The following is an 18,105-nucleotide window of genomic DNA, read 5'->3' as shown; positions in this document are numbered from 1 at the left end:
TTTGAGATATCTTCACCTTTCATTCTGCCTAGTCAAAACTGAATTGAAGATATCTGCAATTGCCATTTAAGATGTGTGACGAGTTGAATGTTGTTTTCAATGACGTGAGGACAGATATCTGTAATTCAGTTTTGCCTAGTCAAAACTAAATTACAGATATCTCTATCTGACGTTTCGACTAGTCACAATTACGTTACAGATATCTTGAATGACAATTCCAACTATCCAAAATGTAATTGCGACTAGTCAGAAAGACGTTGTTGATATCTACAATGTTAATTCCAGATAGTCAAACTTAGCGGGTAAATGATAAAATCGCTTGCCATAGTTTTGCCTAGTCAAAACTAAATTACAGATATCTTTATCTGACGTTTCGACTAGTCACAATTACGTTACAGATATCTTGAATGACAATTCCAACTATCCAAAATGTAATTGCGACTAGTCAGAAAGACGTTGTTGATATCTACAATGTTAATTCCAGATAGTCAAATTTAGCGGGTAAATGATAAAATCGCTTGCCATAACAGCCAACACCATTATGAATGGAATTTCCTGTAGCTGGTGCTGGTGAATTTAGTAGCCTAGGCCTACTAATTAATGTAGGCTACGACATTACAGCCTGCTTATTCTTCTTCCATTCATAGAAATAAGGAAATTTTTTCGATTATGTTGGGGAGGGGAAATTAGCTGACAATGTCTAAGTAGATGGGCTAGCCTAGAAATCTAGACGGGCTCTGCTACGGAACTAAAGAGCAACGTCTTGCACAATAATTTGCACTAGTCATAATGACGTTTGAGATATCTTCACCTTTCATTCTGCCTAGTCAAAACTGAATTAAAGATATCTGCAATTGCCATTTAAGATGTGTGACGAGTTGAATGTTGTTTTCAATGACGTGAGGACAGATATCTGTAATTCAGTTTTGCCTAGTCAAAACTAAATTACAGATATCTCTATCTGACGTTTCGACTAGTTACAATTACGTTACAGATATCTTGAATGACAATTCCAACTATCCAAAATGTAATTGCGACTAGTCAGAAAGACGTTGTTGATATCTACAATGTTAATTCCAGATAGTCAAATTTAGCGAGTAAATGATAAAATCGCTTGCCATATCGGCTTGCCTCTTGCCATATTCACTCCTTGTCTTCCGATGTAATTTCTGAGTCATCTACAGATGTTCACCTCCCTAAATAGAACCAACTTCAACCTGTGTTATATCCTAGATGAGACTGCCTGGGTTATTTTGTTTAGATATTAGCCTAAAACACATAATTGTAGCCTACCATTCAGGGAATAGGCATTTAAAAGAGAGACAGAGAGTGATATGACTAAGAAATGACATCGGGCGATGGCAGTGCGAGATGTTCAGAACGTAAGAGCTAAAACTTCTACAAACTCACTAACATCCACAGCGGAAAAAGAAGGTAGCCTAAGTCGGAAAACTTAGATGTGTAAGGCAAGCAAGCAAGTTTGGCGGTTGTTACTAAAAATGTGAACATGCACGTTGCATTGTTGTGCGGTGGACTTTCAGAATGAATGGAGTCGGAGTTTCTTTAATATCGAGGCGTCATATTTGTCCGATGGCCTGCTATAAAATTAATTGCGATGTCTGTCTGAAAAAGACGCGCTCGTGCAGTCAAAATGAATGGGAGTCTTCAGAACAGGCTTGTCAGTCAACCTGACATAACAGTGTGTAAAGTAGCCTATAATGTGAATGACTTGTTATTTTATCAAGGATTTCTTTGTTTTTGCAAAAAATAAAGTACAATAGGCATTAATTAGTAGGCCAGGAGCATGCTGAAATTATGTGGCAAATTGCGTTTTTTATTACAATGATAAAATTGTAAAAGGACGTGACCGAAGCTGAGGCAAGCCAGGCAATAGGCCTAGGCCCGACGGTAATTGTAAAGCAATTTACAAAAGATTCACTGAACAAAAATGCTGATGTGGTAGGCCCTACATGAAAATGTAGCTAAAAATGTGGAGAATGCAATGCAATCAAGCATTTTGGACGATATATTGTCACAAGCTGGGAGAATAGGCAACAGGCCAATGAGCGTTTTATTTGGAGACTGTTTTGCAAGACAGAGACTGAGTTTGCTGCTGATATTCTGGGGATAGGCCTAGCCAATGTACGACTTTTGCCTTTTAATATATTTGCTGCATTAGATCAGTCTTTCTAGAACAGGCAAGGACTTTCTAGCCTCACGTCAGCAGCGCTGCATCATAGCCTACATTAAAACAACCAGCGGATGGTGGGCAGGTGCAGTTTTGAAAATTGGTCAACAAACTTTGGTGCTGATGGATGATAAAGTTTTGCTATGCAGTTATGGTTGAAATAATAGCCCATCAGCGCATCTCTAGTGTGTGTGCGATCTCTCTCGCTCAGAGGGGAGGGAGAGGCTGAGGGTCGATCCAGCATGGATTCTAAACTCTGTGGTGGATAGGATCTACAATTAGGTGTTAATAATATTACCACGCGGTCGAAGTACTCCCAAGTGCTATTGCGCCACACATTGTAGTTCTCATGTTTATTCGCTTGGAAAATCGTCACGTTTCATGTTGTGTGCCCTAACATTTTTCATCAACTACTCGTGCAACTGTATTTAAGTAGGTAAAACGTGGAGGTGTTTGAATACTGCTATGTGCCTCTCTCTACGGCCACGGCAGAGCCCGCTAGCATAGCAACATGCTAACACATTCGCGCCGCGCGACAGAGCGTTTGAGTGCACCTACCGACGCGGGAGAGGTAGGCCTACGACTCAACTCGTGAAAGTTACGGTAAGAACATATATCACTACTGATTTTGGGTGGCGTGTTCCTTTAACATGCAGAAATTACATCCTGCCAGAATAGTTAGTGTTGGTGAATAGCCATACCATGCCCATTTTGGGTCCATTTGTATCAGTAGTAAACTTTTATGCCGCTTTCACTTTCACAAGCTTCTGTGCTCTGATCTTTCATACAAAATTTTCCACAAGCATTTTAAAGCTTTCCAAAAGTGTATAATAATCACTCATGCTAGAGATGTGAGGTTCTGGCCTTCATTGAGAACGCCTTTTTCTTTACTTTGAATTTCCTGAAAACACATAACACAAGGAATCCTGGTATACTGAATGAAGTGGAAAATGTTTTTAACTGGTAATTGGGAGGTTTCAGCCAAGAAGTATTTATATTTGCCAACTGCACTACTCAAGTTCCCCCCACTACTGGAACTTGTAGAAGTGGTGTGTGTGTGTGTGTGTGTGTGTGTGTGTATGTATACACATCTCTAAACTACATCTGCCAAACATCAGATTTAAAACCAAAAGGTCAAGGCTAGGTCCTTGATCTGCCTTGACCTTTTCTGCCTTAAAAACAATGGCAGACACACAGGATCAAACACAATAAACGCATCAGTATGGTACCCTCAATTTAATGATCCCTTTATCCAAAACCTCAGAGAAAATTAAAACAGAAACAAAAAGGTCACTTTCTGAATACAGATTTAAGAACATAAGGTAAGCTCAAACGCTACAACACCTTCAACAGAGCACAAGAGGACATACAAGGAGGGAAAAAAAACAACACAATTGCTAAAAATCCTCACTATGTACAAAGCGTGTCTTCCATCTCCAGAGGACAACTGAAAATCAGGGCCTTTATCATGAAAAATACGCGAAGACTGATTCGTTAGGGAATAGGAATCCACAAGCTGCCTTCAAATGGTAGTCACTCTCGCTGTCAGCTTGTCCACCTGTAACAGAAAACGAAAAAAAGACATACGTCAGAGGCTTCGATCAGTCACCCAGGACTAATTGAAGTTTTTCTTTAAAAGAAAAAAACTTCATCTCCTTGTTTGACTGTTCACTTCTTGAGCTGCCACTTTAAGCTACGAAAGATGTACTTCACCAGATTAAAGATCATATGTACAACTTTCAGTTATTCAGGAGGAAAGAAAGCAAGGAGAACAAAAGAACAGCCAGCAAAAGCTTCCGCTCCTCTGCTATGGTGGGCAACTTCACCATAAAGGAGTGCATCTGATCACTTACACTGATACTGACTTCTCAATCAGTTTAGGGACATTTCAAACCAATTAGACCCCTCGAGGTTGGTTCTAAGGGTAGATTTTCCGGTCAGCTTTTTTTGGCTCAGTAATGTGCGTTTACATATGATCTTTAAAATGTATTATTACCGCTTTAAAAAAAATTAATCACAAAAAAAGGCTCGTGATGTATCATTTGGAGTTCTCTAGGGGCTCTAAAGAAAAAGCAAGCATTATGAGTTTATGCAATTTTACAGGGGGATTATTTAAGGAAATCAAAACAAAGGAAATTAAAAACCTCTGAAGTTCCAGAACTGAAATACAAGGACACTAAAATAAAACAGAGAAGAGCAGAATAAAAATATGACATCTTGAAATCACTCTTTAGATTTCATTATTTAAAAGCCCTGTAAGAGACCCATTTCAAAAAATTGTTAACAAAAACATCCACAACAACTTTAAGGAAAATTTGTTGAAAAGAGAAGTCACTTCCTTTCTCAGTTTATGCTGTTTTTTGGTTGTGTGTGCTTTCTTTGTCTGTCTGTCTGTTTGTTTTTTATTAACGCTGGTACAGGAAGGTTGAAGAGACCATACCACAGGACAGCGTTTTCTTGTGCATGCCTGGCTCTCTGCCCGCTATGTGCGACGCCCAGAGATTTGTGGTCAGGTGACACACGGCCTGCAATGAAGTTCCCGCTGGCAGGTACAAACAAGGTACAATATCAGAATTAGGAAAGGAGAGGAGAAATAAGGATAGGTCCTTACTCTGTGCCCATTAGCAGTACGTTACCTGTTAACAATGCTATCAAGTCTCTATGCTCTATCCTTATGATCACCTGTTAAAAAGCAGGAGGAAAAGACCAAGAAAACAAAAACAACACGGAAAGGAAATCTACAGAAAAACGCTTACGTTTTCCTGAAAGCTTTCAAAATAAGTGAACATTAAAAAGGAAACTTGAGGCAAACCTCTAAACCAGCATTAGCAATTAAAGATCTATAGACATTTCAGTTTAATTTTGGCATTGGGAATAGACATGTGATGTAAAGCTTGTCTCATAATTTCCAATTGTTTATACGTGTCTATTGATCTTTAAATCTTTGTGGTCAGGCCAAAGCTACAGCTTAGTTCAGGATCTTACCAAGGGAAATAAAATGATCTAAGCAGGTCTAGACAATCCCTCAGTATGGCTGGTAGTTGTTCTGGTGATTACCGCCTTCTCGTGATGCCTTGCCATAGCTGCTTTGCTGCCCTGGAGGAACACATTTAAACTTCAAAGACAGACAAACCAAGACACGCTCAGAGTCCAAGGTTCATCATGAAATGCAGAACCTTGCAACTTTCCAATTACAATCCACATAACCATGGTATCAACCAGAGAACAAATTAATTGATATTAATAAACCAAACAATGGCAATTAAACATATGCACACATACATTTTTGCTTTCTATAACAGTTAACAGTGACGATATATTTCAAAAGACATGTTAAAGTATTTATCAAGTGCTTACCACTGTAGTCATCGTAACCCTGGCCATATCCATAATTCTGATAGTTATAGCCGGAGTAATCATAGCCCGTATAGCCATTGTACCCCTGACTGTATCCATCGCCGTAGCTTCCGTAGTTCTGGCCATAATAGTTACCATAGCCTTGATTGTAATTTTGACCTTCGTACAGAGAAGAAAGGGTCAGTTTCAGAAACACTTTAGGTCCCTTTGCTTCTCACCCACCCAGTATTTCACAGCCAAAGGAATTACCGCCCCTAGTATTTGTAAATATGTAGGCAAGCAAAATAGAGCTGCACAAGTAATCAATTTTTAAACACAATCCCAATTTGAACTGAAGCAATTAGCTTATCGCAAAGAATACTAATAATAATGCAGCTCGCAACTGTCCAAATGGTTACGTCTATGGTTTCTATATACAGGGTTCCTACACATTTTCTATTTCAAAATTCCATACTTTTTCCATACTCAAATTTCCAAACTTCTCGGTAGATTTTTCTGACCATATTCTCGACATTGCGGCCACATCTGGTTTGGGATAACTCGGGGGGGGGGGGGAAACAAAGGTATGGACAACTGAAGTGAATTAAAAAATGACACTTAATATTCGTCCATTTAGCTGGGTCATTTTTAGTTGTATCTTAGTTGTATCTTGACGATGGGGACTGACAGTTAGCTACACAACAGTAGGAATGGTTCATTATGACCTGAGTGAAGTGATTAGTACTGCAAATGCAATAGTCTGGAAACACAAATATTACTCCATACCCTTGTTTCTTTTTTCCATACTTATCCAGACCTGGAAAATACTAAAATCAAATTCCATACTTTTCCAGGTTTTCCATACTGCGTAGGAACCCTGTTTATACACATCATCCTCCTTGTGTGACAGACAGTGAAGCTCACCTAACAGGGGTGTTGTGGTTCTCATGCACTAGTCAGAAGCGGCCCAACATAAAGAATATTGATTGACAACATAACTGAACCTTGACGTCGCATATCAAAATAGAAATCGCAAAATCTGTCAGAAAAATCACAATTAGATATTTCCCCAAATCGTGCAGCCCTAAAGCATAACAAAAGCGTTTGCTCTAAAATAAGCAATTAGCCCATTTCACACTTTCATGTTGCCAGCGTATAAACCAAATTCCACTGAAATTTGAAAGCTATCGCTGCTTGCCAGCGGTCCACTGTCAACAAACCGATTCATTAAAAATGTAGCACTATTTCAAACCTTCTTTGTCAAGTTTGCCGAGATTTAGGTTTGAAGGTGTAAACAGTGTTGTAGAAAGTCACTCTTCTACAGCACAGTCTACAGGAATGACAAGATGCTTTACCCAGGGTTCCCACCTATTTATACTGAAAAACTTTCAAAACCTTTCCATTGACTTTTCAAGTACAAAATTGCTTAATGTATGCCACAGATTGGGGGCAATTATGGAAAGTATAAAATGTGTTCACCCCACCATTTTATATCTTTGCAGAGAAATCCGAGTTGATGTATGACAATTAAATTTCATGACTTTTCCCAAACTTTCAATGGAGTTGACTGAATTACATAATTTTTCAATGCCTATAAAATGGGATTTTATAATTCCATGACTTTTCCTTGTTTTTCATGACCGTGGGAACCCTGTTTACCCTGCCAAGGTATCATTCACTGGAGTTCAACAAGCTATTGTGAAATGGGCTAATTGAGGTGGGGAAGAAAGACCAAGGCGGTCAATACTCTACCTCCACCTCTACCACGCCCCCGGAAACCACCTCCTCTGCCGCCGCTGTAGCCGCCTCTGCCCTCCGCCCGGTTCTGTTGTTTCCTGTAGACTTCTTTGGGCTGTGCCACCTTGATTTCACACTGAAGATCAAAGAGAATCAATGGTTAAAGTAAATATAGGGTTCACTGAATGAAAGGGTGCATTGAATGCGGTTTAAAATTGGGATGCTGTTCATTGTCTCCATACATAGCTAGACCAAAGTGGGGATGCGTCAATCCTATACTCAGGAACAGTATCGCTCTGATATTGGTCAAAATTAATGGATCAGTGATAGAAAAAAAAAATGGGTAAAACATCTATTTTAGAACATTTGGCCTGCAAATATAGGGTCTAGGGTGAGCTTGTGGGGCCCAGGTTTAATTGAATGTTGAATACAGAGGCACTGTTTATGTGAATATTTATGTGGACTTTTTGCATCTTAGTAATGCATAGGAATAATAAACCACCTTTGCAGAAATGTGCAATTGTGGCTGAGCCATATATCGTTAGGAATACTACACTGAGCCCATTGCGGCCTTTCCAGCATGCATTCTAGGCAAATGTATTCATAACTGCTTGGTTGCTTTAATAGATGGGAAAATACTTTATCGGAATGTTATTGGTATTAGTAGATACTCAGGGTTGTGATATCAGTATCGGGCATGAGAAAGTGGTATTGTGCCATCCCTATTTTAATGCAAATGCCATATGAACATTTCTGACATACATGCTAGGGGTTGGCAGAAAAAAGATTAAGGGCAGGCTACCACACTTCACTGAGAAGGTGAAAATTGTGCAAAGTGCTAGGGTATCCCTCTTACCTTTCCTGGTCCGACTTCATGGTATCTGTTCTCCAGGAGCTTCTGAACGGGTTCTTCTTCCACAAAGGTCACAAAGCAGAATCCTCTCCTTTCATTTGTTTTGGCGTCGACAGGAAGTTCAATATTTTCTATCTATGAAGGTGACAATAGGGCCATATATTCACATAACCCCTTCATAAAGTTCACCATAGAGCCATCAGTTCACACAAACCATTTACAAAGTCCTTCACTATTTCTAGCATATCTACAAAAAACAAGTTAATTTCACATTGGGTCATTCCACGTCAGTTCAACCAGGGCCCATGCACTTAGGTCTCAAAAAAGTCTGAAAAAATTACCAGGTGTACCTATGTTATCCAGGAGACACACTGTAAAAGTACTCTTATGTAAGATCAATACTTTCCAAGATACAGCCAGTTTTACAGGGGGAGGGGTGTGTCGATTTTGTTCTGCCTCTATTTTTTGTCAAAGTTCACAAGCCCACAGCGCAAGAACTAAACCATTGCAAAATCGTCACGTTTGGTCTGGATGATCCTGCATGGTCATAGCTTTCTCTCAAAGTTGATCAAAATTTTATTGGAGTTTTTGGCTGGGCTCTGTTTAAGCCTTCAGAAGACATATTTGTACTCAACATAGGCTCTTGATTTATTTTCCTCATTGAGATAAGTAGAAACACTCACAAAAAACAATGAACAGAAAATAAATTCCTTCAGGGTCTGAACAGCAGACATTACAAGTCTGAAAAATCATTTTGGTTCTGATTTTCAGAGCACCCAAACACCTTGTGGGATTATGCAAAGATTTTTTTTTATATTTTTTTCTTTATTCTCCATGATCCTTTCTTTTTAAAAACACCAATTTGACATGTCTTATGCAAATCTTTCTTTTTCACTTTCCACCCTGAACATGGGCAAAATGCACCATTGAGATCAATATGTTTTGTATAGAGCTACCACAGGTTACTCTATACAACCACAGGTGGCACTGTGGTAACTCTATATAAAACATATTGATGTCAACAGGGCATTTTGCCCATGTTCAGGGTGGAAAATAAAAAAGAAAGATTTGCATAAGACAAGTCAAATTGGTGTTTTTAGAAAGAAGGGATCATGGAGAATAAACATATTTAAAAACATTTTTTTAAAAATCTTTGTATATTCCCACAAGGTGTTTGGGTGCTCTGAAAATGATAACCAAAATGATTTTTCAGACTTGTGAGGTCTGCTGTTCAGACCCTGAAGGGATTTATTTTCTGTTCATTGCTTTTTGTGAGTGTTTCTACTTATCTCAGTAAGGAAAATAAATCAAGAGCCTATGTTGAGTACAAATATGTCTTCTAAAGGCCTAAACAGAGCCCAGCCAAAAACTCCAATAACATTTTGATCAACTTTGAGGGACAGCTATGACCATGCAGGATCATCCAGACCAAACGTGACGATTTTGCTACATACTATTCCTATTTATGTACCAGAATGCAACATTTGAGCCTCCTACATGGTTTAGTTCTTGCGCTGTGGGCTTGTGAACTTTGACAAAAAAAAAGGCAGAACAAAATTGACACCTCCTCCCCCTGTAAAACTGGCTCTATCTTGGAAAGTATTGATCTTAGATAAGAGTAATTTTACAGTGTGTCTCCTGGATAACATAGGTACACCTGGTAATTTTTTCAGAATTTTTTTTGAGACCTAAGTGCGTGGGCCCTGGTTGAATTGACGTGGAATGACCCCATTAAGTATCAATTTCAAACTTGACATTACATTTCCAAGGTTTTCAACCCTTCAGTCGTCCAGCCCATTCATAAATCCCACGTTGAGTTTACCAAGCACTAAAGCAAATGCAACATCTTATGCAAGACATTGCCATAAACAATTGCAACGTACCTCTCCATACGTCCCGAAGTATTCCCTGATTTGGTCCTCTGTTGTCTCTGGGCTGAGTCCACCAACAAAGACCTTCTTAGGAGGTTCCTTCCCCTTCATGGCTTTGGCTCGCTTGGGATCAATGAGCTTCCCATCCAACTTGTGCTCCTTCAGCTCCAAAACCTACATGAAGTAAGACTGTCAGTGAGCTGTGCTTGGAGACAAACAACTTAAAACCAAAGCTAAAATCAAAATAATTCAGTTATGCACAGAACAGTCAATGTTGTCTGATTAAAAAAAAACGAAAACCATTACCTGAAAGAACATATTGGCTTACTTACTCTTTCAACACTCTCTGCATCTTTGAAGAGTACGAATCCGAAACCCCGTGACCGTCCGGTCACGGCATCTGTTTTGATCGTGCAGTCCAGTACTTCTCCGAATTTAGAAAGATAATCTTTGAGGTCTTTCTTGCTGGTGTCCCAGCTGAGGCCACCAATAAACATTTTCCTGGAAATAAAAAAAATGTTTGTTATTAGCACACGTATTTCAAGGGCATGCATACATATGTGAAGCGCGCGACAACTCAACATATGCACAAACAGAACCAAACTAGCCACGTCAGTGAGCAAGTCTTGCTGAGGGCTTGCTAACGAGGTCAACTAATGTTAGCCTCCATGTTAACACACTATTGACTAGAATGTATGCCACCACAACACCTAAAAGCAAGAACACAAGCACAATCACGTCTCTAACTCAAGGCAATGACACCACAGAGGTCTGGGTGTAGGTATGAATGCAAATTTGCAAGCACCAATGTTGCGTTCACCTTGCCTGACAACGACATAACGCCGGAATGCTAGCTTTCAAAATGTAGCACTTTTTGGGTTCACTACCAGGTAGGTTTCAACAGACTCCTTACAATGGTAGTAGTGAGTTAGCAATCGCAGCTACCTCCAACTTTCAAACCACAGTAACTAACATTAAATTAACTAAGAAAACCACAAACACGCTGTGATTTCCTATGTAACGTAACGATACTTGCATTATCAGTATAAGATAGCTTAGCTAACACAATCCTCGTAAGCTAGTTGGCTAACTTCCTCAACTACGCAGGCTGCTAATTAGCATGTGAACGATAGCTAACGCTATTCATTTAACGTTACACCATTAACACCAATGTATGCTATATAAGAGATACACACACATGCAATTGCCAAACACGGGAAAATACAACTGTATATAAAATAGCGCCAATGTCTAGATGACATGTAACGTAACTAAACAAATAAAAGCTGCAGGCCAATCTAAGACTAGCTAACAGTTGCTATGGTTGCTAACCTAGCATAAAAATACAGGATACCTACCCGTCATCCTGCTGATTTTTACTTGCATTTATTTTAGATCCCTCTGGACACTCGTCTGAGGTGAAATCAGTCAGACCATCTGTCTCCATTACGCCTGCTGTCTTAATGAAAGTATATTAATATAACTATGAAAAACCGGGAAAATCTAATCCCCTCAAGTGCTTTCAGCTCGCCGCGTTTGATAAAATGGCTGCCTACAAAGGCCGTGATGTCATTCAACTACAAAAATGAAGGGGCGTGGCGATAGACTACGGAAAGCGAAAGAGAAGCCCCTGCTGGCTGCAGCTTGCAGGGGCGTACTTGAAGCGAAACCCCCCCTTCAACCTATGGTCTATGGAGGTTATAGAAACAGGCCGCCATACAACAACTGTAAACTAATCATGATATGCAGATCATGGAACATTGTCTGAATAGCTAGTGTCAGATGTATGTGCTCGTGTCAGATGTAGTTCTCCTATGTATCCACTGTAAGGAAATCTCTGGGTATGACTAATTCAGCCCAATAACAAACCCATCTTTTTGATTTACCAGATGGGTTGGCAAAAACAATGGTGTTTCATTTATTTATTAAGCAAGTATTTCAAGCTCATTTAGAGCGGTCATGCTGCAGGAAATGTGACAAACGATGGCCCAGGTGGGTTTGCATATATAGTCTGAGCGAATTAGCCTAGAAAAGGGTCAAAGGTGGAAGTAAATACAGCAAAAGCATATTTGGTATCATTTGAATCATAATTTTCTGTAGATTAAGAATTTGTGGTGCCTACAGTGCAGATTTGTACCGAAAAAAATATATAGGGCTTTGAATGGAGCATGGCACAATGATTTTTGGGCCAAAAACTTATGTTAGTACATCTTGATAATAGCTGATATCTCTTAAGCCAATTGAAAGATATTCATCAAACTTGGTCTACTTTCCCACTATAAGTTGTCAAAGAACTGGCAAGACAATTTAGGTCTTGAGGTCAAAGGTCAAGGTTACAAGGGGTCACACAAATAACTCACATGCAGTATTTGGTTCATATCTCCAAAGCAGACTGTTGGATCTTCATTAATTCTAGTACATTTATTGTCTATACAAGTTAGATGAACTTAGGGACTTAGGGCCATGGGGTCAAAGGTTAAGGTCAGTTTTATCCCGACATACAAGGTTATAGACGGTGGAGACATGCTAATCAACATGCCATGTTCAATTCAATTACTGTAAATATAGTGATTTCTTTTTTTTATGTTGCACAACATAGACTTGGTTGTTTTTGACATGGGGAGTCCCTATCTACAGCACAATAAGTTTAATACCCCTTCTTTGTATATAAGAATCAAGAATCTGATTGCAATTACTAGGCAAATGTGCTTAGCAGTTACATACAGTAACAGTGAAATACGTCCACTAGCATAGTCATGACCTGACCAATATCTCTTTCAATATTGCCCTTGCAGTCCTTTCCACAATACAAGCAGTGCTACTTCCAGCTGTAAATTATAGCTTTCTGTGCTGTTGTGACTTTCCATACGTTAGTATGACTGTTAACTGTGGCCCTTGCTATTTTTCCCTTCGTGGACAAGGTGGACACTTTCTCCTGGTAATTTCTGTGACCCTGAAGACAGCATTGTCTTCCAGTTTTGATGTTAGTAATGTGGCATGTCTGTTATTTGCAATGGATGATGAGACAGCACTTGAAGAGGAACCTGGCATATGCGCAGATCTTTGTGTTATCTGCCAATGTGGAGGTGAGCTGTCATCTTGTAGCACTGGCTTGCAAAAGCTGATTTACTATAGCATTGCTATAGGCAACAACACATTTTTAAAGGGGTGGTTCAGGATTTTGGACATAGGACCTCATTTCCAAGTTAGCATGTGTGATATTTATCAGTGGAGACCGTTTTCAACACGTTTGATCCAGTCCTTATAGTTGCAGAGTTTGCAGGTGCTAAGCTAGCGCAAGTCATCAGTATGTGTCAGCCTGCCACTAAAAACAGTCTTACCCACTCCACAGTACACCCAGGCAAATACATTATAACGGCAGACAAATAAATTATAACGGCAGACTCAATGTAAATGTCTGTGTTGATCATTTTATTTCTAACATTATTCTATGCATTTCAATGATCGCATAACATTTTAAGGGACTAGTTTTTTAGCAGCGGTTAGTAGTACTGCGTCGAAAAGTAAACAGACAAGCGCACTCTAATCAGGATACTGTCATGGAAAATGTCTACCCTGGAAATCCAGAGTTCTCGCGAGAGCACAATGGAATGAGCAATGATGCACGTTACTTTTACCCCTTGCATCCCGGGGAGCCAATCAAATCGGCGTATCTGATATATGCGGGCCAGAGGCGAGCTAAATTGATGACGACAACGCTGCAACGTTGGAGGTCAGTAAACATTGGTTATAGTGTTATCCAACTGTGTCGAAGTCCGGAATCATTCAGAGTAAACATTGGTCTAGTGTTATCCAATTGCTTGCAGTGAGATTTTCAAATGCATGCTTGGTGCCGCCGCTCGAGTTGGGCCATTACATTGTTCGTGGCCAGACCCTTAATCTTTTGAGATTACCAGGGTCTGGATTTTCCAGGTTAGAAAATGTCCACTTCCAAATCCAATTGTCCAATTAACAATTACCACATGACTATTTAGTAATTTAGCACTCTGGAACAAGGCGTCCGAAGGAGACAATGTAGATAGAAGATTTTCCGAAGACTGTTGATCTTTATTCACCGTATTGCAATGATAGTACAGCCCAACCAAAGTCCAGACCAACCATCAAAGCAATAGGGAGGAGATGTCATCAGCTGGGGCCCCCGACAAGATCTCCCCTACGGATGGCTATACACTATATTTTATACTCCTCAGCCCTTGAGAAGTGCCACCCTCTCACGCCATCTCCATCAACACCCTTCACCAATTAGTATCAAGCAGGGTCGCTTACATTGGTGGAAACCATCTTCCCATCATGCATCCTATGTAATGCATAGATAACATATGTAAAATAGTGTAACCCTAAGTTTTTCTGGTTCCTTCCAGTTTGGTGAAATAAGGCCTTCTTATCTTATTCTTTTCCTAGCTAGACAGGCACAGTGGCCTCCTCATCCCTGTCCTGTCCAGTCCTCACCAGCTTGATAACACCCCCTCTCCCTTAACCATATAAGGAGGAGATCCTCTCATCCTGGTACCCCCAGTACTTTTCCACTCACCCCACTCCGCTGACAGTCGGTCTGGCCTACACAAGATACAATGACCTCACACTGCTCACAGCAAATGCAGTGGCATTAAGACTTATGAAACTCATGACTACATTCTTCTAAAACATGAAAACCCATGCAATAGTATAAACCCTTATGAAACCCATGATTACATCCCTTCACATCCTGAAAACCCACCATAATAGTACAATCCTAGGTAATATCAGTCCACTGCTGCCGTTGCTTATATGCCTACTACCAACTTCAGGAAACAAAGTATAACTATTGCAATGCGATGCAAGGGTAGTTTTTATTTCTAACACTATTCTATCAAGATAGACATTTACATCGATTGTCTGGCGTTTTGACTCTGAAGAAGACGCATGGGCGTCGAAACGTTAGTCAGTTTGCACAAATAAAAACACGTTAAAGCATTGAGTGCTCCGGTCCTGCTCCTTGGCTCCTGTTAGACCTTGGATCTCCCTTTTTGACTTCTGCGTCCTGTTCCGTGAGCACCAACCAGGCTGAAGCGCAAGTGACCCCCTTCTACTGTCTGGCGTTATAATTTAAGTTGAAGGAAATAGCTCTAGATGACAATGTTTATCAGAAGTTTGACAGAAATGGTTTGGATTTAATCTACAACTTCTGCTATTCAGCTTGTCTAAATGAACTACAATGTTGTTATTGATGTACTGAATGTTATGTAATAGTACTTTGTTTTTACTCCAATATCATTTATGAACTAAAACAGTTATTTTAAAACAGGTATTCACACAGATGTTTGCATTTTTAAAACAGCAAATTATTTAGATTTCCCCTGATTTCAGAGAGGCTATTACTACAATACTAAAATAAGATGTGGAGGTTGAAACAACTGTTTTTATACAGAAAATAAAGTTTGTTTTGCTTTAATGAATGTCTCAATCTTTTTTAATGTTAATTCAGATAGTTGATTCTATGCCTCAGCCAGCTATAGCCTCATGACCTTTAACCTCTACCTGTGACCCCATGATCTTTAATGCCTTATCAGTTAATTTAGGCTTAATTAACTGTGTTGGGTTTAATGAGGATCCTTCAATCTGCTTGAGAGGTATAAAACAAACATTGCATGTCAAGTATGACCTCACGTGACCTTGACCTTTGACCCCAAGACATTAAACACCTACTAATTTTAATGAAGAACTTATGGTGAGTAAGTACACCAAGTTTGGTAAAGATACTTTTACCAGTATGGGAGATATCAGCTAATATCTATATGTTATAGTATACGTTTTTGGCCCAATAATCATTATACCATGGTCCATTCAAAGCTGTATATCTTTTTTCTGGTACAAATCTGCGCATGTAAATTCTTAATCTACATGAAATTACGGTTCGATTGATACCAAATATCCTTTTGCTGTATTTACTTCCACCTTCAACCCTATTTCGCTCAGACTAATAGTGGGGCTGTTAAGCTCAACGATCTTGCTTTTTATGAAAGAAGCATGAAACTTTCAGGGTTCGTTCTTGATGACCTAAGCTTTGATTTTAGATCTGGAGGCATTCTCAGTCTGACCTCTGAGGTCAGATAGAGGTCACTTACTGACCTCTGTAATATGTTGTGACACTACGGGTGAATAGGGTAAACATTTTAAATAATAGATATCACCATGAAACTTTCTCAGTTGATTACTCATGTTAAGCTAAGAAAAAAATGTATTGAAAGTCTTTCTAAATATTCGAATTAAGCCGTATCTCATTAAAAATTCACAAATTTTCATACATTTTAAAAAACAAAATCAGATTATCTGATAAAGCCAGGCACAACATATATATATTTATTTTCATTTTGTTGTCATATGAGATGGGAAAAGAATTACTGAGGGGTTTATGGACACATAGTTCTATTATGCTGTAATTCACCTGTACCACTATGATATTACATTTTTCGGCCCGAGATTAGAAATGGGTGTATCTTGGGATCTAAATGTGATAGAAATGTAAATTAAATATGTTTTTCCATGTTTCTGGGCATGAGAAACTCAGATAGCATTGATAACACTCTTAAGAGGTCAACATCATTAAGTGCAGTGAAGATCACTGGCAAAATATCCAATGATTGGGCAAATCCAAGTACAAAATGTATCATTTCACCAAACAATTTCATATAAATATGGACATGACAAAAATGTAGCCCTAGGCTACTTGAACTTGAGCTACTACCAATGTAACATTGAACAGGTTATCAGCATTCTAAAATAGTACAGTGAAAGTTGTTGTAGAGGCCTTAGCTTTTGGTGATGATTTTTAAATGGACTTCAAGAAAAGATTCAATGCAATTGAAGAACTGAGTCTGCTGTTTATCGCTCTGTACTGTTGGACAGTCAAAGGAGAAAGTTAGAGAGAGAGAGAACAGCACACAACCTTTTAGGTTCCCAAGTGCCGGAACTTCTGAAACCACACCCAGGCCACACCCATTGCCCCACCTTGTACCCAAGAACTGTGGGAAAATAAGATCCCGTTTGCATGTTTATTTTTTAAACAGTGCGCCCAGGGGTGTGGCGATTAACAACGTAGGGAGTGGCCTGGTGCATTGTCTAAAAATCGCTATTGTACACCTGAAACATAATTAGAATAAAGATATTACGAAATACATCTCACAATGCATTTGCAAATTGGTAATGATGGTTAAAAAATGATTAGGCGAGAGCACAGCTGAAGACGCACTATCACAACATATAACTCCTCTGCAGGATAAACGTTGTTTTAAACGTTGTTTTATTCAGTCATTTGAAAAATATTAGGGTAAGTGTTGCTTTTTCCAGCCTATGTTTTCGATGGTAACCCATTGTCAGTTAATAGTGAAAGTAACTTACGTTGCGTACTGGTATAACTGTCTTGTCATTGACTGACACCATGGTGAAGTTAGTTTCACTTTGCCAATGAGTTCAAATAATAGACGAGTGCAAACCATAGATGCAAACGCGTAAAGGCTATGCTAGGTTTTAGTAAAGCAAAAAAAGTTTAGCGGAATGACTGTTCCATACGGTCTCGCAAGCAGACTCCTTCAAATGCGCCGTTGACTGTCAAAATACCGATGCATTCTTTGACGTCGAGCTTTGCGCTGTTAAAGGGAATGACAGATGTCATTCTCATTGGTTTAAATGATGTTACGCCCCAAACACACCTATAACTGATTAAGAAACCTAGGAACACCTTGATGCCTCATGCGCTCGACGTTTGATAACGAAAACACTCCCAATGTGGACTGGACATCCTACTAAATTTGAATAAGCTTTTGACAAGTGACGATGCTCTTTAAGACTGTCATGATAGGGCCCTTGGAGTGCTATCAGTGCTATAGATGAGTTCCTTTGTACTTGGATTTGCCCAATCATTGGATCTTTTGCCAGTGATCTTCACTGCACTTAATGATGTTGACCTCTTAGAGTGCTATCAATGCTATCTGAGTTTCTCATGCCCAGAAACATGGGAAAACATATTTAGTTTACATTTCTATCACATTTAGATCCTAAGATACACCCATTTCTAATTTCGGGCCTAGAAATTTCATATCACAGAGGTACAGGTGAATTAC

At 39.3% G+C, this 18,105-nt stretch overlaps 1 protein-coding gene across 3 annotated transcripts; it reads right to left on the bottom strand.

Annotated features, from left to right (window-relative positions):
- Positions 1-3,409: 3,409 nt before the first annotated feature.
- hnrnpdl (heterogeneous nuclear ribonucleoprotein D-like) lies at positions 3,410-11,540 on the bottom strand. Of its 3 annotated transcripts, XR_012986782.1 has the most exons (9): positions 11,344-11,540; positions 10,318-10,486; positions 9,998-10,159; positions 8,118-8,249; positions 7,277-7,397; positions 5,546-5,704; positions 5,174-5,284; positions 4,629-4,730; positions 3,410-3,746 (listed from the first exon to the last, which is right to left on the bottom strand). XR_012986782.1 is itself a non-coding variant. In XM_076284148.1 (8 exons), the coding sequence occupies exons 1-7, from the start codon at positions 11,430-11,432 to the stop codon at positions 5,214-5,216; spliced, it is 903 nt and encodes a 300-aa protein (XP_076140263.1). In that variant the 5' UTR covers positions 11,433-11,540; the 3' UTR covers positions 3,410-3,746; positions 5,174-5,213. The 3 variants fall into 3 exon arrangements, 2 of the variants coding, with proteins under 2 accessions (XP_076140263.1, XP_076140264.1); XM_076284148.1 differs by lacking the exon at positions 4,629-4,730; XM_076284149.1 differs by lacking the exon at positions 4,629-4,730 and having other exon boundaries at positions 7,307-7,397.
- Between the last annotated feature and the right edge of the window lie 6,565 nt (positions 11,541-18,105).

The sequence above is a fragment of the Alosa pseudoharengus genome, unplaced genomic scaffold, assembly GCF_046254945.1.
Source record: "Alosa pseudoharengus isolate Yale_2024_CS ecotype anadromous, Long Island Sound unplaced genomic scaffold, YU_APseudo_1.1 YU_APseudo_1.1_scf_14, whole genome shotgun sequence".
NCBI classification, from domain to species: Eukaryota; Metazoa; Chordata; class Actinopteri; order Clupeiformes; family Clupeidae; genus Alosa; species Alosa pseudoharengus.
The sequence above is the reverse complement of the archived record's forward strand: the minus strand, read 5'-3'. Positions and strand labels throughout refer to the sequence as shown.

What these genes read in the sequence shown, in the direction of transcription:
- hnrnpdl (XM_076284148.1), bottom strand. Translation starts at nt 11,432, where the DNA reads ATGGAGACAGATGGTCTGACTGATTTCACCTCAGACGAGTGTCCAGAG. An exon ending in ACTTCGGGACGTATGGAGAG is followed by an intron (nt 8,250 to 9,997) that starts GTACGTTGCAAT and finishes TCACCTTCATAG; the next exon opens with ATAGAAAATATTGAACTTCC. An exon ending in ATGAAGTCGGACCAGGAAAG is followed by an intron (nt 7,398 to 8,117) that starts GTAAGAGGGATA and finishes TTTGATCTTCAG; the next exon opens with TGTGAAATCAAGGTGGCACA.